We start from the raw sequence: 23,869 nt of genomic DNA, 5'->3' as shown, positions 1-23,869 counted from the left end.
TCTGCCTTCTTGGTTCAGGGCTGCTCCCTAAATACTGCATTTAGGGTGCGTTTTAGGGGGTCTCGAGGTCAGTAGCTAACGGGATACTGAATTTAGGGTGACTACACCCTAGGTGTGCTCACCCCACGTGGGGATAGTGGATACAATCCCTAATCATGATTGGAGAGTGCCTGCCATCTGCAACATGGCGGGCAATGAATAGTGGGATTCACCTTGCCTCCCCCCACCTGATGGGGTGAGGTTGGCATGGGTGGGCACACCTTCTGGGCTGGCTAATTTTTCCCGCCTGTCTTTCTGCCGAAAAGGAAGGGAGACAGGAAGGCGTCCTCCTCCTGATAGTAGGAGAGGCGGGGGTCGCATTACAAAGGCAGCAAGGCATTTGAAGCTCCCCTGCCACAGATGGCTCTTCCAGGCCTGGAGGAGGTGTGACCACCTCTGCCCAGGAAATGCTTTGTTTTTGGGCACAGGGAGCGAAGGCTCCCACCCAAGGGGCCCGGAAGCATGTCTTGTGGTGGTAGGCTGGTGTGTACCAGTCAGGGAACCCACCAGAGGCTGGTCGTTTTTCCAGGGGCATCTCTAAGATGCCTTCTGAGTGCATTTTTTATTAAATCCCACACTGGCATCAGTGTGGGTTTAATGTGCTGAGAAGTTTGATACCACATTTCCCAGTTTTCAGTACAGCCATTATAGTGCTGTGGAGTTCGTAATGACAAACTCCCAGCACCATATACTCTTAATGGCATTACTGCACTTACAATGTCTAAGAATTGGTCTAGACACTGTAGGGGTACGGGGCTCATGCACCGGTACCCTCACCACTGGTATAGTGCACTCATCTAGAGGGGTGGCTGACCTTTGCCTGGGCAGTGGGTTGTAGGCATGGCACACAGGGATGTGTGCCGCGTAGACTCTTCACTTTGTTCTGCGCCGAAACACGCAGCCTACAATGACAGTGTGTGTGTGTGTGTGTGTGTGTGTAAAGGTACAGGGCCTCTGAGGGTGGCACAATAAGTGTGGTAGCCCTTAGAGGCCTTCCCTGGCCACAGTGCCCTTGGTACCTTTTACAAGGGACTGACATGTTGCCAGATAGGTGCCAGTTGGGGTACAAGGTGCAGTTTTGGAAAATAATACAGGCCCTGGGAACCTGATTGGCAGGGACCCAGGGCACATAGAGTCAACGTGCATTAGTAGTCTGGCAAAAAGTGTTGGGAGGGGGGGTGGGGGTTACTGCAACAGAAACCCAGCTTCCTACACTCTCCTGAAAATCCACTGTCTTGAAATGGTGAAGAAACAACCTACTGGGGCTAGGGTAGTGCATTATCCCACAGGAAGTGCTCACTTAGAGGGCATAGGCACCCTAAAGGTAGGTAGCCCATTGGCTACTACCTGTCTCCTCCTGTGGCACCTCTAGACCTTGAGTCGATGGACAAGAAGAACCAAAGGACAAAGAAGACTAGCTTTTCAAGAGCTGAAGCCCTGCTGCAGAAGAAATTGGCTCCAAACCCTGCCTGTTGCGTCTGGGACTCGACAGTAGAGTGTGCGTTGTAATCCTGAACCTGTGAAGCCTCCAAGAACCCCAGAGTTCCTCCAGACTTCAAGAAATCACCAAGATCCTCCTTTGGAGTGAAGTACTGTAGGCAGGCACCGATCCTACTGAGTCCAGTTTGTCGATGTGCTGCTCACCTATGACTTTAACACAGTGCCCACACCAAAAGAAGTACACCAGCCCTGGAGGGTTAGCTATGTCTCCCGACCAAGTTTGGAGACACCAGGACCTACTGGAGCCGCATTGTACCAATAACCGGCATACTGGACCCCCTCCAGCAAACAGTGAGACGAAGAGTCCGTGCCGGACTCCAACTACCCTTGAAGCAAGCACCCATCAAGGGACGTCGAAACCCCTGAGACCCACGTCCTGAGTGGCCCAGCTGTCCCCAAATCAACTCTCCAAGTTGCATGCTCCTGACCGCGAGGACAACTCGATGCATGACGCCTGGCTCATCTATCTGCTCTGCACCCAGCCTCACCGGCTCAATGACAACAAACCAGCCATGCTCCCATGGTCCTGCGACCCTTGGACCTCCTCCCTCCAGTGGGAACCACCAAACTTAACTCTAATTCTTCCTGTGTAGTGTCTTTCCAGGTGTCCCCCTTCATCATAGCTCACCAGCTACCAAAATCTTCAGCTCCCTGCTCCCAACCGAATCCGGGAAGCTCATGAACTTCTGCTACTGGAACTTCGGACCTGGTCCTGCTCTCGACCTGATACAACAAGATGAACTTCGTAAAAGCTTTGCCTGATTTTATGTGCATTTTTCTGCTTTTCCCACCGATTTCAGTGGTGCTAATTGCGCCTAAAAGTGATATATTTTCCAAACTCTTCAAATCATAACTCCTAAAGTACTTACTGTGGATCGAAGTTCTTGATCTTAAAAAATATATATATATTAAAATCGATTTTGAACTATTAACTGCACTTTTTTTAACATTGTTTTATAAGGATAATATGATTGGGGTTGGAAGCTGGTATAAAGTGTTACATTCGCAATATCAGCAGTGCTATATTTCTATGCATCTTCAAAAAGTAGAATTTGTTACAGGATGTGCCATTACTCAAAATCGGTGGGCAGATTTTTCCATGTTTGGGTATAAACTGCTTACGGCAGCCAATTTTAATGAATGCATTTTTTTGCGAGATGGGCACTTTCCTCCTCAATTGTAAAATAAGTGCTTTTCTTATGCTCCTAATATTTGCTTTGGATTTACCACAATGGCAAAGGGAGATTGGGCACATATTTTATCCACTTGTCCAGCCCTATATTTATTTTGGCACCAGATATTCACTTTTTTATCTTTAATATTATCGAAAACGGTGGACCCAGGCTTATAAGTGGCACTCTTCGGGATATTGATGGACAATGAAGCCTTTGCGTGTTTGGAACAGAAGTTTATTTTTATAGCAGCTTTGATTGCTAGAGCACTCATTTTCCAATTCTGGAAATCTACTAGATGTCCATCTTTTGGCCAATGGCAACTCAAAAGGAGTAGGATACGACTGCTAGAATATTTGCATGCCAAGAGAATTAACCAAAGGGATAAATTTGACCAGCTGTGGGGTTACTTCCCGTTGTGCGCTTTCGGGATAATGATACGTAAGCTCAGTCGGATATATCTATTTGCTTGAACTGAGATGCTAGCTGCTTTGAGCCATTTTCAAATGTTGCTTATGTAAGGAACATTGCACTTTCTACAGATTTTCGCATGTTGTATAATGCACTTTGGTTGAAAGTTTCATGCACTTTATTGGTAACATTTTGATTAAGTGGATATAGCTTTTTCTAATTTGCTGAACAGGATGAAGTATTACTAGTAACTTTTTGACTCTATTGTACTCGCACATTTTTGCACTTTAAATATATATGACTAGTAGATTAGCTTTTTCTCCAATGGATTTTTGCAATTCATCTTCATGTTTTACTTATCTTGACCACGTTTACAGATATTGTTCTTTAACATCTGAGGGGCCAGAATTTTGAAGCATAGTTATTCTGATTGCTTTCTTTTTTTGTGTAGCCTAGCTAACCTTTGGTTTGGGGAAAGAGATCTAGTTTAATTTGTACCACTTCTTGTGATAAATGTGTTATTAAATTGCTAATTTATAACCTAACAAAAAGAAAGAAAAAAGTACATGATGCAGGTGATTTTTTTTCTCAAGTTCTGTTTATTGTATATCAGAAAAGCAGAACATTCACAGCATGGTGCCAGCAGTGGTGCATGAAAACAATAGGCAATCCGGACTGATAACAAAATGACATGAGAGATATCTGCACAGGTAGTTGATATGTGAGAGACACAGCAGGCTGCAACGAGACAGCATCTGAGAAATGCACAATTGTTTCCTTAACGACAACTCATGACTGCGTACACAAGGAAAGACAAGAAAGACGAAAAAGAGGCATTCACACATAACTTTAGAAAGTCCATAACAAACATGTTAACTAAAGGTCTCGGTGTGCTGCAGAGGTGGCTTGAGAAGGGGCGATGGCATTTCGCCTGGGTAGAGGGGCATGATATTCCCCTCTACATGGTATTGGCAAATGCAATTAATTGGCATATGAAGGGCGATCCTAATCAAAGAGCTGGAGCATCCAAAGTTTCCCTGGGCTAAAGCAAGTGGACTGTATGCGCATGATGTATTGAATTTTAGACTTCTACAGGTGTTGGAACTTTTTCTCGTTTTTGCCATTGTTAAAATATGCCAAACGCGGGTAAACCGTTGCGCTATTGAGGGGGGGGGCTGCTAAGAGCAGGTAACTGATAAGCTTCCAATCTGCCTGCGTAATTGCGGGGGGGGGGGTCTGGTATGTAAATTGACCCGAGATACGAGGAAGCGAGCGGATAGCCTATGACCTCTTTAATATGGCATAGTATCTTCTTCCAATATGTGGTAATTACTTTACACGGCCACCAAATATGCTGGAAGTCCTCCCGCATCTTCCTTACAACGCCAGCAGAGGGAGGAGGTACCCATGTCGATTGTGGAGTGATGGGCCGGTGTGTGATAACATTGAAACATCAATTTGTATGTGGTTTCCCTAAGAGAGATACTGCATTAGGGGTTGGGTATATCTTTCCACACGTTCTCCTATTGTTTAGGTGTTATATCTTCCTGTGAAGTGTTGTGTAGCAGGTTGACTAATAAGTATGGATGCGCATTGGTGTACAGTGCTGAAGCATTTGGTAAGTGTTGGATATGAGGCCTCTCAAGCCATTGTAGGCTTGAACAATCTTTTTAAAGAGAGTGTAGGGGCCAGTGGCCATAGGGTGTACCGAGGGGTGTAAGGCCCAATGCCGCAATTGGCAAAACTGAAGTCATGTGGCTTCAGTTTTGCCAAACTGGTAATCCAGTTTTGAAACTTGTAATCCAGTTTTGAAACTTGTAATCCACGCTGCTCCTGTCAAAGGACTTCATGATATCTCACTTGAAGAGGTCACTGAGTTCCAGAGGTGAAATGAAAGAGGGGAGAGCGCTGGAAGAAAGTCTGTTACGTGCAATCGGTGTGTTTGGGGAGGGGAAGGTAGTTAGACCTTTCTTAAGAGCTACTTTGTCCAAAATATCGTATACCGCCTGTGTGGGGGTTACAATGTATGCACTGTGCAGCTGACCTTTCTTTGGACAGCCATGCCAAGTCCCACAGCGGCCAACAAGCCACTGATTGGTCCATGTGGAACCAGTGCTTCTCACTCTCTTTGACCATTCACTCTGAGATATAACGCAAGTGGGCCACCCAATAGTGCTCAAGAAGATTAGGGCATGCTAGGCCTCCCCTGTCCCGTGGGAGCATCAACAGTGCATTAGCTATCCAGGGTCTTTTCCCACTTCAAATAAAGGTTTGGATGTCCCTTTGCAAGTGCAGAATGTCATCTTGCGGAATCGACAGAGGCAGGGTCTGGAATAGTTAAAGGACCTGAGGGAGCACATTCATTTTCACAACATTCACACGTCTCATCCAGGAGCTATGAAGGGGCTTCCATCTCTGAAAGTCAGCCAAGACGGAGCGGTGAAGGTGAGGCCGGTTAGCTCGAGACAAAGAAGAAAGCGTGGGCTGATGTTGGGACCCAGGTATCTAGTAGCATCCTGAGACCACTAGAAAAGATGCAAGGCATTGCAGGGTCCAAAGGTCTTGATCAGGGATAGCCAAATTGAGCACGGATGACTTGGCCATATTGATCCGAAGCTCAAGACTGCCTCATAGGCCTGGAGGCAGGAGGCAGGTCACAACACTTGGTAGGGAGACATCAGGTTGGGAAAGTGTGAGGAGGAGATCGTCCACAAAGAGACTAATCTAGTGGGTTGGCCACCAAAGAGAATGCCTTTCATCGCGTCCGTGTTGTGAATTATGATAGCAAGAGGCTCAACCACCAGGGAAAATAGTAAGGATAACAGAGGTCACCCTTGCTGCGTGCCTCGCAGAGCAGTAACAAGCCTCATAATTATCCCATTGACCCACACATTGGTTACTGGAGCCCCATATGAGGCCATTGTTTTGGAGAGCAAACCCAGCCCCAGGTCAACCTTCACCAACACAGCACGGAGGAAGGACTGGTTTACCCTGTCAAAGGCCTTCTCTGCATCCTGTGCCAAAAGGCATGCTGGGATATCGAAAAGCCTGCGATTTTTCAACTAAATGAGAAATTCGGTGGACGTTGTCTCCGCCTTGTCTATGGCAAATGAATGTTTGATAAGGCCTGGGAGATAGAGTTCGAGTCTAGTGAACAATATTTTGGTAAACTGCTTTGGGTCAGTATTGAGCAGAGCTATGGGATGGCAGGAGGAGCAGAAAGCCAGGTCCTTGCTTGTCTTGGGTATGAGAGAGATTCCAGCTGAAGCCATCATGGGATCAAGTCCAGTTTCATGTGTAAAAGAATTGGAAAGCTGCTCTAGGTGATCTTGTAAGTTGGATAAAAAGAGACAATAAAAGGAGGCTGTGTCATCAGGACCCGGGGTTTTACCAAGGGGTAGAGTTCAGACCGCAGCTCTAAGCTGCTCAAGAGAAATCGGTTCATCGAGGACATCCGCATGGCGTTTGTGCAGAGGTGCCCATTTGCAAGCATCTAAGTAGGCTTTGATCAGCTCAGGGGGTAGCTCGTCTCTAGAGTACAACAATGGATAATAGTTATTGAAGGCCTGTAGATTGTCTCATTCCTATATCACCCATCCCCCTTCATCCATCGAAGTTTAGCAATACAAGTCTTGGCACGCGCCTGCTGAAGCCAGTGTGCCAGGATTCTGCCCACCTTGTTGCCCCATCGCAGTAACGCTGTTTCAATGCCTGAAGCGCATGCTTAGCCTTCCCCATCCGGTGAGGGCAAAGTTGCCTGAGCAACACGGCAAGCTGCCATTTAGTGCAGTGGCAGGGGTTGGCTTCGACCAGTTGCTCCAACTGTTTAATTACCACCGTGAGGTTAGATTCCACAAGTCTGGCCTGCCGACCCGAGCAATAGCAACAGATGTGACCGTTCCCCAGATGGTGGCCTTAAAGCCATCCCAGAGAGTGTGCTGGGAGGTTTCAGGGAGAGTGTTAAGAGAAGTAATCAGCGATACCCTTCCGTATCTCAGCCACGTCTACTGAGTCGCATAGAAGGTGTGGGGGCAGGTGCCAAGATGACGGGCTCATTGTGAAAAAGCTACTGCCCACCGATGTCAGCTCTGGGTGCGCAGGCGTTTTTTATATGTAACTAAAGCATTGTGCGTCAATGTACGGTCATTTACAGACAGCACGTTTTCCATTCGAACGGCCACTAAATTTGCACATACAGACAGTCTTACTGCACACAAATGATAATGTATGGAAATCGGTTTTCAGTGAATACTTATTATTTGTGCATCACCAAGTAAAGTGTCTTGATTTGCTCTGATCCTATTAAAAATCTTTGTTTCCATCTCACTTCAGAATTACCAAAAATGTGTTTCTTTTTTGCTTCCCTAACTGCTGAATGTGTAGAGTTAATTTACAGGAATTTGCATTTTGTTTTGTTAGGAAAAAACGACATTATATACAGCTTTTCCTTTCACATTCCATTACCCCAGGGCCATTGTTACATAACATTACATATTGCAAAGTTAGAGGAGTTTGTAAACAGCAGTCCCCATGTTAAAATAAATAAATAAATAATAATAATAAGCATCAATTTGTCAGAAGACATAGCCTGATATTTAACGTCTGCCTTTGAAGAACAGCAAATGTGACAAGATAAATACAGAATGTAAAGGCATTTTTTCTGTTGCTTGGAATTTCACAATCCACCAAAAATTAGCTCACGGCCTACCAGTGGGTTGCAACCCACAGTTTGGGAAACACTGGTCTAAGAGCAACAGTGTCGCCATGAAGGTAATAGCCTACTCACCCTTTCTCTACATACTTGCTCTGCTAAAAAGATCCTTTTAAAATTACCTCAGATGTGATTTGTTACAAAATAACAGCCCAATAGAAAAAGAAGCCCCAGCATTTTTAGGTCTCGTCCTCGAGACCCATTGCTGCCGAGCTGCGTCTCAAGTGAGACAGACCGGGGCACGAGTGGGGATTATGATCTGTGGACGCGTACGTCCACACTCACGGAAGCACACCCACACGCGCGCAGGCACACACACACACGCAGGCACACACACTCCTCCTCCCCCTTACCTCAGCACATCTCTTGTTGCACATTACCCGCACCCCACCACCTTTTGTCCCCTCCCGAGCCCTCCCTCCGAAACAGAGCCCCCAACCCTTGCACGCCCCCCGGCAGACCGATGCGCCCCTCGCCCCACCTCTCCTGCAAACCTGCCTCCCTCCGTGTCCAGCATGCCCACTTACATGCAACTTTACCACCTGGCTCGAGACAGCCAAGAAAAAAGGGGGCGGGGCCGATGGGGGTGATAAAACCATACTTGCAGCCCTGGGGCCATGCTTCTTTCGCTTATCTAGCCGAAACCGAGCTCCACCGCGGCCGCCTACGCACACGCCCCCCCATCTCCCCTCCGCCTCAGTTGGACGAAGCGTCAGTCGCATGACTCTGAGCCAGCACACCGCACCATCCTCGCCTCCAACATGCTGCACAACGACAGCCCACATGCATCCAGCATCTTAAACCCAGGACCTTACACGCAGGTGTCACAAGCCTCCCCACCCGACCCCCAGAAGGCCCCCCGTCCACCGACCACTCGTGCAACCCCCTCCTCCCTCTCGTTGAACACAATGCAACTTACTCACAACCAGCCTTCTCGTGTGTCCCCATCCCCAAATTTCAATTTGCTCACCTCTACTTGTGCACTGATACCACGCAGCACAGACACAGATTTTCTCCCGCCTCTCACTCACTGCAGTGCCAGGGAGATGGTGGCGCCAAACTTCCACCCAACCTCTGCGGTCCTGCGCAGAAGCAGATTGCCAACTGTTCTCGCGTGATGAGATCAGGTCAGCTTCTGGCACTCTCCTCGTCATTATTTTAGTAAATAAGCACACCACCGATTGGAAAATAAATTGAGCTAAAACTCACAATAACATTCTAAATTCCCCTTGTCTGTAGTTATTAACAACCCAGCTGTGAAAGAAAAGTAGGACACATGGAAGGGCGGAAGAGTGCACGAGCAGAATCTGCTCTGTGAACGTGCTTCCATGAGCCGATTCTAAAATGGAAACGCGCTTCCCAATGACAGCTTTTGCCCGTTAAATTGCATTTGAGTGGTCCTCGCCGGAAGACCTGCTGGGCGTTAGTTATAGGTAAGTGCTCCTGTCTGGAAGACTGTTGAGCAGGCGCCTTACATTTGTTTACTTAGTATAGCAACCTCTCAGGGAGACGTGCTTCGGGCCCTGGCGGCATGATGTCCCTTGCTCACTTGGCCACTGGATTCAAGATAGCCTGGCTGATGAGGATTATGAATCCGAAACCGGTCCCAGGATGCTTGTTTCCGGTCCATGGAAGACATGGCTTGGCAGTTCGGGCTGTACTGTTCCCATGAGGCACAGGGTCAGACTGATTTGCATATAGCCATGTCTGAAATGGGGTGGCTGAGTGGGCTAAAGAATGGTGATGGATTAAACCCAGATCAGTTGACTGGGGGTGAGTGTTTGATTTGCTCAAACGCTCCGTCCATCATCCCCTTTTGTATCGCTTTGTTCGCCCTAAGTGTGGCAGGGTATGCTCAGACGTGAGTCCCTTGCTCACTTGGCCACTGTATTCAAGATAGCCTGGCTGATGAGGATTATGAATCCGAAACCGGTCCCAGGATGCTTGTTTCCGGTCCATGGAAGACATGGCTTGGCAGTTCGGGCTGTACTGTTCCCATGAGGCACAGGGTCAGACTGATTTGCATATAGCCATGTCTGAAATGGGGTGGCTGAGTGGGCTAAAGAATGGTGATGGATTAAACCCAGATCAGTTGACTGGGGGTGAGTGTTTGATTTGCTCAAACGCTCCGTCCATCATCCCCTTTTGTATCGCTTTGTTCGCCCTAAGTGTGGCAGGGTATGCTCAGACGTGAGTCCCTTGCTCACTTGGCCACTGGATTCAAGATAGCCTGGCTGAGTTTGAGTTTAAAACATTTATTGAGCGCGCGTACACCTGGCGGTTTCATGGCGCTATGAGGTACTGAGCCCTAGAGGGTAGGGAAGTCGCGGAAGATGAGGAGGGGTGATTTATGAAGGGAAGGCTTGTGAAAAAAGAAAGGTTTTTAGGGCCTTTCGGAAGTGGGAGTATTGAGTGGAAGATCTGAGGTGGGCAGGCAGAGAATTCCAAAAGGCGGGGGCAAGTGTGGAGAATTTCGTGCCCCCCCACTTTTTACGTCTGAAGCGTGGGACTGCCAACAGGTGTTGGGAAGATGAGCGAAGTTCCCTGGCGGGGGCGTAAGCCTTGATTTCCGCAGAGATAAAGGCGGGAGCTGTGCCAGCCTGGGCTTGAAAGGTGATACATCCCATCTTGAACTGGACTCGTTCTCGAATAGGGAGCCAGTGTAGGGACTTTAGGAGAGGCGTAGCGTGATGGAATTTGGCCAAGTTGTAGACCAGGTGGGCCGCCTGGTTTTGAACCAGCTGTAAACGTCGCATGCTATAGGCGGGCCTACCGCAATATAGAGCATTTCCATAGTCCAAGCGGGAGACCACCATCGCTAGGACAATGAGTTTAAGGGCAGAGAACGAAAAAAACGGGAAACTTTGCGGATGGTGCGAAGTGATGAGAATTATGAATCCGAAACCGGTCCCAGGATGCTTGTTTCCAGTCCATGGAAGACATGGCTTGGCAGTTCGGGCTGTACTGTTCCCATGAGGCACAGGGTCAGACTGATTTGCATATAGCCATGTCTGAAATGGGGTGGCTGAGTGGGCTAAAGAATGGTGATGGATTAAACCCAGATCAGTTGACTGGGGGTGAGTGTTTGATTTTCTCAAACGCTCCGTCCATCATCCCCTTTTGTATCGCTGTGATAATTACTATGCTAATTACTTTCTTTGTTTTTTTTATTTCGCGGCCGATTTTTTTGTTTTGCGGCCGCCAATGCTTGTTTAGGTTGTCTCTTTGTGTGCTCTCGTGATCTCCTCTGTGTTCCCATGAGGCTCTGCGCTGCCCACTTACTCACAGCAGTGCTCTGCAGGTCAGAGCTGGGGTCCCTCCCTCCATCAGATGCTCTGAAGTATTTTATTGTGCCTCCATCTGGCTCCCCTGACCCGACCCCACTCCAGTCTCCTGAGACATTCTGTGTGTCTGTTAGAGGGGCGATCCCAGGGGAGGACAGACTCGGCACCTGACCACCCTGTGACCCACCTCTCCTAGGAACACAGCCGAGCACTGGCGGGAGACCCCTCTGGGAGAGGACCTCCGATCTAAGATCGTACGCGCTGCGCTAGCACCACTAAACAAAGGAACACTGCACCGTAGGATTAAGAGAACATATTCTTTATATCTTCAAGAAAGAGATGGATCTTTATGATCCGCAGATTCTTATGTACAGGCGAGCAAGGGCTCAAAGAGTCTCGGTAGGGGTAGGGTAGCGGGACAGTCTCAAGGTTCAAAGTCACTTGCGGGTGCGTATCCGTCCCACAGCTCTCAATCCTTGAGCTGGGGGATACGGGGTGATCTTGGGTCCAGCCGGACCAGGATAGTTCTCTGAGCCGCAATCGAATCAGCAGGGCTCGAGCAGGGAGGTCGCAGTTCTTACGGTCTTGGGGAGCCGCGATCAGATCAGCAGGGCTCAGGAGTTCTCATGGGTGCAAGGGAGCCGCGACAGTGTCAGCAGGGCTCGGTGGTCTTGGGCAGAAGTCCTTCTCTGCTCAGTGGAAGCCGCGACAGCGTCAGCAGGGCTCAAGTGGGTCTTTAGGGTGCAAGGGAGCCGCGACAGTGTCAGCAGGGCTCAGGTGGTCTCGGGCAGAAGTCCTTCTCCGCTCTGTAGGAGCCGCGAAAGCGTCAGCAGGGCTCAGGTGGGTCTTTAGGTTGCAAGGGAGCCGCGACGAGGTCAGCAGGGCTCACGTAGTCCAGGATACAACTGGTTTGATCGTCCCAGAGCCACCCTTGATATAGGACTCCTCTCCTTTGATGTCCGGAGTCCTCGCAGGCGGGGGTCTTAGCACCTGGGGGCTGGTTGTTGGGGGTTCCGCCTCGGCGGCTCCTTTCATCCTTTCAAGTTGGGTCTGGAGGGATCCCAGACACTCAGCAGGCCTGGAACCAGCCCTCAGGGAGGCCGGATGGGTGATCGAAACTCATCTCTCGAGGGGAGGTGGGAGGTGTGATCGAGCTACTCCTCCCTCTCTCGCTCACGGGGAGCGCTCTACCCCCTGGCCGGGTATGGCGCCGAGGTCGGGCTGGGGCCGGGGCGGCCATCTTAGGTGCAGGGACATGGGCTTCGGCCTCGGGTACCAGGAAAATGGAAGGCGAGGACGGGGAAGCCCAGTGTCGGGGACGTGGGTCATGGAGGGAATGGTCGGGTGAATCAGGGTCATGGGGAGCTGCACGGGTCAGGAAGGGTTACCACGGGTCAGGAAGGACCATGCCACGAGGCCGGGTCCAACAGTGTCACTAAAACTCGCGTTTCAGGTGCTGCCCTTTAGTTGTTCTCCAGCTGAGGGAAGCCGGTGCTGTAGCTGCCTTCCTTACAACTTTTGAGTGTGGGAGGGTTGCACTTTACAGCCTTCCCTGTTGTAATGTTGTGTCTTTGGGAACCTTGACTTGATTTTTAGAGGCACTCTCGGGAATACATTGGTGTACTACTGAATAAATCAACCATCTTCCCAAAAGCATTTCATCAACAGTAGCCATGTACTTATCATTCGGGCTCCTGGGCTGTCCATTCTGCAATATGCCCTGCTCTTGGCCCCAGTCATGGTGGATTCCGTCCCCTATTAGCCATTTCATTGTTGGAAAAAAATTGCTTAACATAGTCTACATTCAACGTTACCACCGGGGTTCGGTGCCAACTGATCGTCTTAATGTTGAAACTGTCATGTCGTGGCAATAAGCTTTCAAATTACTAATAAAGGCAAAGCACATCTCCACACATGTAGCAATATTTGTGCATATTTTTCGTACTAGCATCATTGATGAGATCGCAATACCTAAGCAGTTTTCTTTCAAGCCATGGAAAAACTTATGTAGCTTTCTTTCACACTAATGGAAATGAATAAGTATAGTGCTTTCACGCTGCTAGCAATTAACAAGCACACTTCTTCCTGTTTTTAATGTCATCTGTGAAAATGTTTTCCTTTCGGATGTTTCTATCAATTAACCTTTCTTTCACACTTTCAACCCCAGTCTGATTTCACATGCTGCCCACCCTCCAGCTCCACCCTCCAGCTCCACCCTCCAGCTCCACCCTCCAGCTCCACCCTCCAGCTCCACCCTCCAACTCCAACTCCACCCTCCAACTCCACACTCCAACTCCACCCTCCTACTCCACCCTCCTACTCCACCTAGCAACTCCACCCTCCAGCTCCAACTCCACCCTCCAACTCCACCCTCCAACTCCACCCTCCAACTCCACCCTCCAACTCCACCCTCCAACTCCACCCTCCAACTCCAACTCCACCCTCCAACTCCAACTCCACCCTCCAACTCCAACTCCACCCTCCCACTCCAACTCCACCCTCCCACTCCAACTCCACCCTCCAACTCCACCCTCCAACTCCACCCCCAACTCCACCCCCCAAACCCCAACTCCACCCCCAAACTCCAACTCCACCATCCAACTCCACCCTCCAACTCCACCTTCCAACTTCACCCTCCAACTCCAACTCTACCCTCCAACTCCTCCCTCCAAGTCCACCCTCCAACTCCTCCCTCCAAGTCCACCTTCCACCCTCCAAGTCCACCCTCCACCCTCCAACTCCACCCTCCAACTCCACCCTCCAACTCCACCCTCCAACTCCACCCTCCAACTCCACCCTCCAACTCCACCCTCCAACTCCACCCTCGAACTCCACCCTCCAACTCCACCCTCCAACTCCACACTCAACTCCACACTCAAACTCCAACTCCACCCTCCAACTCCACCCTCCAACTCCACCCTCCAACTCCACCCTCCAACTCCACCCTCCAACTCCACCCTCCAACTCCACCCTCCAACTCCACCCTCCAACTCCACCCTCCAACTCCACCCTCCAACTCCACTCTCCAACTCCACTCTCCAACTCCACCCTCCAACTCCACCCTCCAACTCCACCCTCCAACTCCACCCTCCAACTCCACCCTCCAACTCCACCCTCCAACTCCACCCTCCAACTCCACCCTCCAACTCCACCCTCCAACTCCACCCTCAAACTCCACACTCAAACTCAAACTCCACCCTCCAACTCCACCCTCCAACTGTTCGTTTCCACCCGCCTCCTTCTTTAACTCCCTGTTCTCTTCTCCTGTGCTGATCTGCTGCTCTCTGCCACCCCGCCTCCTTCTTTAACTCCCTGTTCTCTTCTCCTGTGCTGATCTGCTGCTCTCTTCCACCCGCCACCTTCTTTAACTCCATGTTCTCTTCTGCTGTGCTGTTATGCTGCACTCTCCCACCCACCTCCTTCTCTAACTCCCTGTTCACTTCTCTTCTCCAGAGCTGATCTGCTGCTCTCTTCAACCCGCCTCCTTCTCTGCCTCCCTGTTCTCTTCTACTGTGCTATTCTGCTGCTGCTTCCACCCCACCTCCTTCTTTAACTCCCTGTTCTCTTCTGCTGTGCTGATCTGCTGCCTCTTCCACCCACCTCCTTCTCTAACTCCCTGTTCTCTTCTTTTCTCCATCTGCTGATCTACTGCTCTCTTCCACCCACTTCCTTCTTTATCTCCATATTCTCTTCTGCTGTGCTGATCTGCTGCTCTCTTCCACCCACCTCCTTCTCTAACTCCCTGTTCACTTCTCTTCTCCCGAGCTGATCTGCTGCTCTCTTCCACCTGCCTTCTTCTCTAGCTCCCTGTTCTCTTCTCCTGTGCTGATCTGCTGCTCTCTTCCACCCACCTCCTTCTTTAACTCCCTGTTCTCTTCTGCTGTGCTGATCTGCTACTCTCTTCCACATACATCCTTCTCTAACCGCTCACACACATACAACCATGCACACACACACAACCACACATTCACACTACACACACAATCTCACACAACCACACCCAACCACACACCCAACCACACACAACCACACACCCAACCACACACAACCACACACACAACCACACACACAACCACACACCCAACCACAATCACAACCACACACACAGCCACACACACAACCACACACACACACACAACTATACACACACCCAACCACACACCCAACACACACCCAACCACACACCCAACACACACCCAACCACACACCCAACCACACACAACCACACAAATACACACAACCACACCACACACACAATCTCACACACAACCACACACACAACCACACACACAACCACACATACAACCACACACACACAACCACACTCAACCAAACACACAACTACACACACAACCCAACACACAACCTCACACACTCAACCACACACAACCACACACTCAACCCCACACACAACCCCACACACAACCCCACACACCCAACCACACACCCAACCACACACACAACCACAACCACTCACACATACAACCACTCACACATACAACCACTCACACATACAACCACTCACACATACAACCACTCACACATACAACCACTCACACATACAACCACTCACACACAACCACACACACACACAACCACACACACACACAACCACACACATCTATCGCCCTCACTCTATCTGTCGCCCTCACTCTATCTATCTATTCCCCTCACTCTATCTATCGCCCTCACTCTCTATCAATCTATCTGCCTCACTCTATCACCCTCACTCTATCGCCCTCACTCTATCTATCGCCCTCACTCTGTCGCCCTCACTCTATCGCCCTCACTCTATCTATCTATTGCCCTCACTCTATCTATCGCCCTCACTCTCTATCTGCCTCACTCTATCTATCTATCGCCCTCACTCTCTATCTATCTGCCTCACTCTATCGCCCTCACTCTATCTATCTATCGCCCCCACTCTGTCGCCCTCACTCTATCTATCGCCCTCACTCTATCTATCTATTGCCCTCACTCTCTATCTATCTATTGCCCTCACTCTCTATCTATTGTCCTCACTCTATCTATCTATCGCCCTCACTCTGTCTATCTATCTATCGCCCTCACTCTCTATCTATCTGCCTCACTCTATCTATCTATCGCCCTCACTCTGTCTATCTATCGGCCTCACTCTGTCTATCTATCTATCTCCCTCACTCTGTCTATCTATCTATCTCACTCTATCTACCTATCGCCCTCACTCTGCCTATCTATCGCCCTCACTCTGTCTATCTATCTATCGCCCTCTATCTATCGCACCACCACAGCATCACTCAGGGGCACCACAGCATCACTCAGGGGCACCACAACATCACTATGCGCTACCACAGCATCACTGAACGCCACATCATCACTCGTCGCCTACACAACATCTCTCCGCGCCACCACAGCATCAATCAGTGCAACCATTCAACAACAACTGGTTCAAATATGTTCTCTCAATGTTTCAAACTTTATTACAAATGTCACAAAAAGACGTTAATATTTCAGTTCTGTTCTTGGATTTTCCTCACAATAAAATACACTGAACATAATCTTCACAAAAGGTATTTACAAAAGTTAAAAGCTATACAACACCAGTGCTGAAGTTCTCGCTCCTTTTTATATGTACCCCCACCCTTGTTGTAGCCCCAATCTTCGAGAATTGCAGAGGATGGCTAGATGTGTTTTATTAAGCTGTAACCTGAAACTTGTTTCTCTTTGTTGCACAGTCTGTGCGCCTAGTTTAACTCTTGTTGCAGTCTGCCTGGCCAGTGTGTATTTATCATTTGCACTACGTTCTGCCTGATGAGTGTATTTTTACCTCTTGTTGCCCAATGTGCCCGGCGAGTGTATTTTTACCACTACCTGCTTATTTTGCTTGGCTACTGTATTTTTTCTCTATGCTTCACTGTCTACACACCTATTGTATTATTAACCTTGCTACACAGTCTTCCTGGCTAGTGTGTTTTTACCTCCTGCTGCACATTCTGCCTGGCTAATGTATATGGATCATTTGCTGTGCATTCTTCCTGGTTAGTGTATATTGCCATTTGCTGCCTATTCCGCCTGGCTAGTGTAATTGTACCGCTTGCTGCACATCCTGCCTGGTTAGTGCATAGCTTCCATTTTCTGAACATTCAGCCTGGTCAGTGTATGTTTACCTCCTGCTGCACATCCTGTCTATCTAGTGTATATCTATAATTTGCTGCACATTCTGCTTGGCTAGTGTAATTATACCTCTTGCTGCACAGTCTGTCTCGCTAGTGTATTTTTACTTCCTGCTGCACATTCTGCCTGGCTAGTGTATTTTTACTTCCCGCTGCACATTCTGCCTGGCTAGTGTATATCTACCTTGTGCTGCACGTTCTTCCTGGCTAGTATATATTTGACATTTGCTGTATACATGGCCTACGTATTTTCTTGCCTATGTTCCCTGGTTCTGCTTGCTTTTCTTGCCTCTCTTCCCTGGTTGTGGTTGTGATCGTTTTTTCTTGCCTCTCTTCCCTGCTTGTGATCGTTTTTTCTTGCCTCTCTTCCCTGGTTTCTTCCCTGGTTGTGATCGTTTTTTCTTGCCTCTCTTCCCTGGGGCGTTACTGGGCAGAGATGGGCGTGTGGTGAGGGGCAGTGGGTGCTGAGGGCACGGACGCCAGCGCACCAGCTGACCTGTGGCTTTGTGTGTGTGAGTGGCTCTGTGTGTGAATGGCTCTGTGTGTGTGTGTGGCTCTGTGTGTGTGTGTCTGTGGCTCTGTGTGTGTGTGTCTGTGGCTCTGTGTGTGTGTGTCTGTGGCTCTGTGTGTGTGTATCTGTGGCTCTGTGTGTGCGTGTGTCTCTGTGTGTGTGTGGCTCTGTGTGTGTGGCTGTGTGTGTGTGTGTGTGTGGCTGTGTGTGTGTGTGGCTCTGTGTGTGTGTGTGTGTGGCTCTGTGTGTGTGTGTGTGTGTGGCTCTGTGTGTGTGTGTGGCTCTGTGTGTGGCTGTGTGTGTGTGGCTCTGTGTGTGGCTCTGTGTGTGTGTGTGGCACTGTGTGTGTGGCTCTGTGTGTGTGGCTCTGTGTGTGTCTGTGTGTGTGTGTGGCTCTGTGTGTGTGGCTCTGTGTGTGTGTGGCTCTGTGTGTGTGTGGCTCTGTGTGTGTGGCTCTGTGTGTGTGTGGCTCTGTGTGTGTGTGGCTTTGTGTGTGTGTGGCTCTGTGTGTGTGTGGCTCTGTGTGTGTGTGTGTGTGTGTGTGTGTGTGTCTGTGGCTCTGTGTGTGTGTCTGTGGCTCTGTGTGTGTGTCTGTGGCTCTGTGTGTGTGTCTGTGGCTCTGTGTGTGTCTGTGGCTCTGTGTGTGTGTGTGGCTCTGTGTGTGTGTGGCTCTGTGTGTGCCTCTGTGTGTGTGTGTGTGTGTGTGTGTGTCTCTGTGTGTGTCTGTGGCTCTGTGTGTGTGTGTGGCTCTGTGTGTGCCTCTGTGTGTGTGTGTGTGTGTGTGTGTGTGGCTCTGTGTGTGTATGTGGCTCTGTGTGTGTGTAGCACTGTGTGTGGCTCTGTGTGTGTGCCTGTGTGTGGCTCTGTGTGTGTGTGGCTCTGTGTGTGTGTGGCTCTGTGTGTGTGTGGCTCTGTGTGTGTGACTCTGTGTGTGTCTGTGTGTATGTGGCTCGGTGTGTGTGTGGCTCTGTGTGTGTGTGTGGGGGGGGCTCTGTGTTTGTGTGTGGGGCTCTGTGTGTGTGTGGGGCTCTGTGTCTGCTAATACACTCGACTACTCTCTAATGCTCACCTATTGCCATTGTAAATGACAATACCATTTATTTATGTTTAAAAAAAAATGAAAAGAATGCCATTTGCAATGCCAATGGCTCTAACTTTAACAAAGACGAGACCATTGCATTGTAAATGCTTGTTTAATTGTAGTATTTCAGTCCTACATCTCAACGCTGCAGTAAGAAGTACGAAGAAGGTAGTGTCCGAGTAGGGGCTTTGCCACAGAGGCTGGGTACAGGAATGATCCGTGGGGGGAGAGTGAGCTATGGCCCATAGCAGGTCCTGACTATGCCATTAGGGTGAACTTACCCATACACTGTGGAAAGGAGTGCGGAATGGACATGTGGGTTGAAGGTTTTGGTGGTATTCTTTGTATAATTATAGTCTAGTAAAAGCGCAGGAGATGCTGTCATCAAGAAGAGTCTTGGAAAATTCATTTTCAATCGACTAACTTTAATTTCTTTTCAGTCATCCTGAGTAGAAAGAAGGAATGACATTAGTTAAGAAAGTTAAGAAAACTTTTAATGAAAGGTATTTTCTACTATGGGCTGGCATTTCACACTGGACTGTTCCTATTGGAGTAGAGTCAGACTTATTTGCATATGGTTCGGTCAAAACAGAGGTGACATGGTGAGCAAAAGAATAATGGGTTGTAATGCTATCCAGAGTGAATGCCATTGGTTAGACATATTGCAAGCATTTCTCCCATCGCATTTTTTATGTTTAATGTACCACCATAAGTGGCAAGGGTATGCCCAAACGTGGATTTCGCACTCACTGTGCCACGGAAACTATGTTACATCCAATTGAAGAGCCCAATCAGGGCGATACCAGCCAGTGGATTGCTTGTGTTCTGGGTCAGGAAGAACCTGATTTGTTAGTTAGGGCTGGACTTTTCCTATTGCAGCAGGGTTAAGACGAATTTGCATATGGGCGGGCCCAAACTGAGATGGCATAGTAGGCAAAAGAATGATGGGTTTGAATGCTGCCCTGAGTCATTTGCAGTGGTGCTACATATTGCAAGCAGTCCTCCCATTGTCTTTTGTGTGTTTTATATTTTCTGCTATGACCTGGACATCCGGTTTTACTGCTGGACCTTAGGTTGTGTGTACTGTGGTAATCTGAGAAAGTCTAATTACAGCCAATATTAAGGATTGCCGCACCAGTTTTGATTTTTTAATAGCTATTTTATTGCTCTCATCAGGTGTTCGTGTTTTTTTTAATTGGTTTTTTTTCTCCTTTACACAGGTGAACCACTGTTCGAATCATGTTTCAACAAAGTGGAGAAAATGCTTTATAACAAAGTGCATAAAGCAAAAGAAATAATGGACTTGGAGTTTTATGCATTTTCATACTATTATGACTTGGCCGCAGAGGCTGATTTAATAGGTAAAAGTGTGTTCTCTTTGTACCATGTTGCAAGATTGTGTATTTTTAGTAGTATATTGTTTTGAGAAGTTGGTCTCTGCTGATGACTGTTCCCGAATTTGTGCTTGGTTAATTAACAGCAGATAAGATAATTTCCTGGAGTCCCAGGAGATGTTACTACTATTCTTAAGACTACATGTTCACCAATGGTTTCTTGGTGCTTGCAAATCCAAGGTCGATTGAGAACATAACCAGATATTGTTTGATGTTGTATTGTAAGCCTGTTTGTATAACCAAGTTTTCAGCAGTCTGCTAAAGGTTCCGAGGCCCTGGTCCAGACGAACTTTGTCTGGTAGGTCATCCCAGGTAGATGGGGCCACAATTGAAAAGGTACGACCACCAGACTTGTGTTTGGGAAATGTTGGGACAACAAGGTGATTTGCCTCTCCAGGTCTCAAGTTGCGGAAGGGTATGTACCTCTTGATTCTCTTGACACTCAGAAAAGGTGGACCACTTTTATACAGACTTTTAAACATGATACAGCAGACTTCAAAGTGGATTCGCTTCTTTGTTGGAAGTCAGTGAAGCTCTCTTAATAAGAGTGTGGTGTGATTATGCCAGAGAAGAAGAAAAATCAGCTGGGTTGCCTTATTTTTAATAATTTGAAGTGTAAACTGGGGTGAGTGAGGAAGGCCTGCATAGATAGAATTGGCATAATCAAGTCTTGAGTTTTATTACTGAGGTCACAGTTATTTCCTTGCAAAAAAAGGATAGCAGTGGTGCAGTTTTTCTCAAGGTTTTCATAAAAAAAGAGCACTTGGATACTGTGGATCTTATCTGCGTCCACAGTATCCAATTGAGATGTGATGTACCATGTCGTAGAGCACCAAAGGCCGTCTTCAGTTAAAATGACATAGTGCCTTGAGTTGTACAAATGGTGGTACAGACACGCAGTTGTAATGAGATGGAAATTGCATATTGCCTCTTATTTGCTGCATAACAGACCTTTTACATGATGTTAGGACCATGCATTTGTCCATTGTAAAAGCGCCACTGGCATAAAATCTGCAAGTAGCAAAGACGTTCTAATGCTAGAATGCTTGCTCCTTCCACACTCCTTGTTAAGATATACGACACAAAACAGTAGTTCCAGCTGCCTAGTGATGGTGGTTACTTCTGCCTTTGATCACCACTTGCTCAGACGCTTCCAAATTCCCCAACCACTTATATCACAGCAATGGTCGAGAAACACCAGGGAAGAGAGAGTTGACCCATAGCATGCATTGCCATTCTGGTACTGCTAGTTTATCTAGTAGTAAGCTTGCATTCTGTCTTGAGGGATGCAGTGCTGGCATAATCTTAACAAACAGACACCTTTTAGACCCGAGTGTTTTGTTTGTGATCATCCATAGATAGTTCCTCAGAGCCGTTGATTAAAAATGTATATACAGGAACTTCTCTGCTTTATACTTTATATTTGGATTATTAGTCTTCCCAGGTTCAAGTTTATTGCGACGATTATGGCCACAGGCCTTTTGTGTACAGAAATAATAAAACCTACAACACTTTGGCTGTTAATCTTACAAATATGAGCTTTAAAAACTTTGCGAAACGGGGCAACTCAGAGACTTCTCTGTTTGGACAATACTTCAGAGCATGCTTACATGTTCGTTTACCCTCCATAAAAAAATATGGGTTTTAATATCATGTCTCTCTGAGACAACACCTGGACCACAACTCAGGAGATGGAGTATTATTTCCTGTTAGAGGCACAGTTGTACTGCCTTGTGACTTTACCCATTTTCCCCTGTATCTTTTAATTGGGAAAGGCTGACATTTAATGTGCATGGCCTTTTTCAAATCGGTCCTGTTTATTGCGTTCCATAAGTATTTTTGTCATGCTAATGTGTCATATAAGTAGCATAGAATTGGAACTTTGTAAAAAGTTGCCAGAGTACTGAGATCTTTTGTGCACAAGTGTATAATTAATTTTGTTAGAATTTGGACACTGATTTAAATGTTCCTTCAGGCTATTCTAACTTCATTTCCAGAGCTAAAATTGCTTTTCCCAGTTGTTGCGCCCATGGATTGTTGTGAAGCGTTTCACCATCTATTACTTCACTGAGCTAGAATTTTAAGGCTTCAGCTGCAGAGTGGTTTATGCTATAGCAATATTTCAGGAAATATGCATTAAAGTCAAGCTCTTTCATATGTAACCCATAAATCCAGGTGTATCTGAGACCATTTCATGTAGTCAGGAAGCCAAAATTCCCTTCCAGGGAATCCTCATCAATAGTCATAAGCACTGAATATTCCCACCCATACGCGGGGACCCTGGAAATAATAAAAAGTATATATGAAGATATATGTATGTGTGTGTGTGTATATATATATATATATATATATATATATATATATATATATATATATATATATATTCACGAAATCCTCTTTCCTTTTATCGAAAAAGGAAGGACAAGCCACACCAGCCAAGTACGTGTAGTTTTGGTTTATTTCAGGCAAAAAATGACGCGTTTCGAGCTCACGGGCTCTTGGTCACATGACCATCACATATGTTGCTTCACTGATATAACAATTCATGTCATGGTAAAGGAAGAAAGACTCAGTGTTATCAACGTTATTCACAAAGAGTAAATCCATGTGCAAAATAAAAATACCATACAGGTGCACAACTTCCTGGTGTTTGGTGCAATACATTGTTGGGTGTAACAATATTCAAAAAAAGTTTTCAAAAGAAGTTTTTTTGAAAAAATAGATGTTTGCATAAATAAATATATATATATATATATATATATATATATATATATATATATATATATATATTTATTTATGCAAACATCTATTTTTTCGTCTCACTCTTTTCGCCACAAAGGAAGTTCTGAGAGTTTGCTTTGAAGATATATATATATATATATATATATATATATATATATATATATATATATATATATATATATATATATATATATATATATATATATATATATATGGAAATTCTTTTATTTTTCTTTCCTTCTGCGACGTGTTTCGAGCATGCTGTGCCCTTGATCACACTGAAAACTTGGCATCCGCAATTGTTTTTAGGTTTGCTAGGGGTCCATCCATTAGTGAGTCGCATGACCACTTGCGTAAACATAGATAAAATACTACATAACCAGGCATATCAGTTGTTTAAACCTTGTGCAAAATTGCTGAAATAGCAAGACAATTTAAACATTGTAAACAGCTTAAATTTAAAGTGACAATGTGCAAAAGATAAATATATATAAATATTCAATATAAAACATGTTCTAATATTATTGTGGAACATATGACTGACCCAAATACATACATAAAATCCGTAAAATAGAAAAATTAATAAATATGTAAACAATCATTGTTCAAAACATCGCAATTTGTGCACATTTTGCCAAAATATGGGTCTTTGGTGTAGCAGCAATAGTATCAATGGGTATTGCGTTTCTGATCCACTTAAGAACATGAATATACATAATTATGAATAGAATCAGGAAGAAAATCTTTTTATCTGCGTAAATGCATTTAAGTACATTTCCAGCTAAATTACAACCAAAATATTGATCAAGTTGTTATTTTGGATAAACTGTCTGTAATAATTCTCATATGTAAACATGTGGTAATATTAAAGT

The 23,869-nt window shown here is 46.8% G+C and overlaps 1 protein-coding gene across 5 annotated transcripts in view; it reads left to right on the top strand.

The window, feature by feature from the left end:
• Positions 1–23,869, top strand: part of ENTPD6 (ectonucleoside triphosphate diphosphohydrolase 6) — a 480,760-nt gene that overhangs the window by 214,791 nt on the left and 242,100 nt on the right. For all 5 annotated transcript variants that reach the window (XR_013596224.1, XM_078649068.1, XM_078649071.1 and 2 more), the window contains exon 11: positions 20,082–20,222. Coding sequence is in view for 4 of the 5 variants with exons in the window: in XM_078649068.1 (XP_078505194.1) it covers positions 20,082–20,222 (141 nt within the window). In the remaining variant the exon portion in view is untranslated. The remainder of the gene's footprint in view (positions 1–20,081; positions 20,223–23,869) is intronic.

The sequence above is a fragment of the Lissotriton helveticus genome, chromosome 6 (genome assembly GCF_964261635.1).
Source record: "Lissotriton helveticus chromosome 6, aLisHel1.1, whole genome shotgun sequence".
NCBI lineage: Eukaryota > Metazoa > Chordata > Amphibia > Caudata > Salamandridae > Lissotriton > Lissotriton helveticus.
The sequence above is the reverse complement of the archived record's forward strand: the minus strand, read 5'-3'. Positions and strand labels throughout refer to the sequence as shown.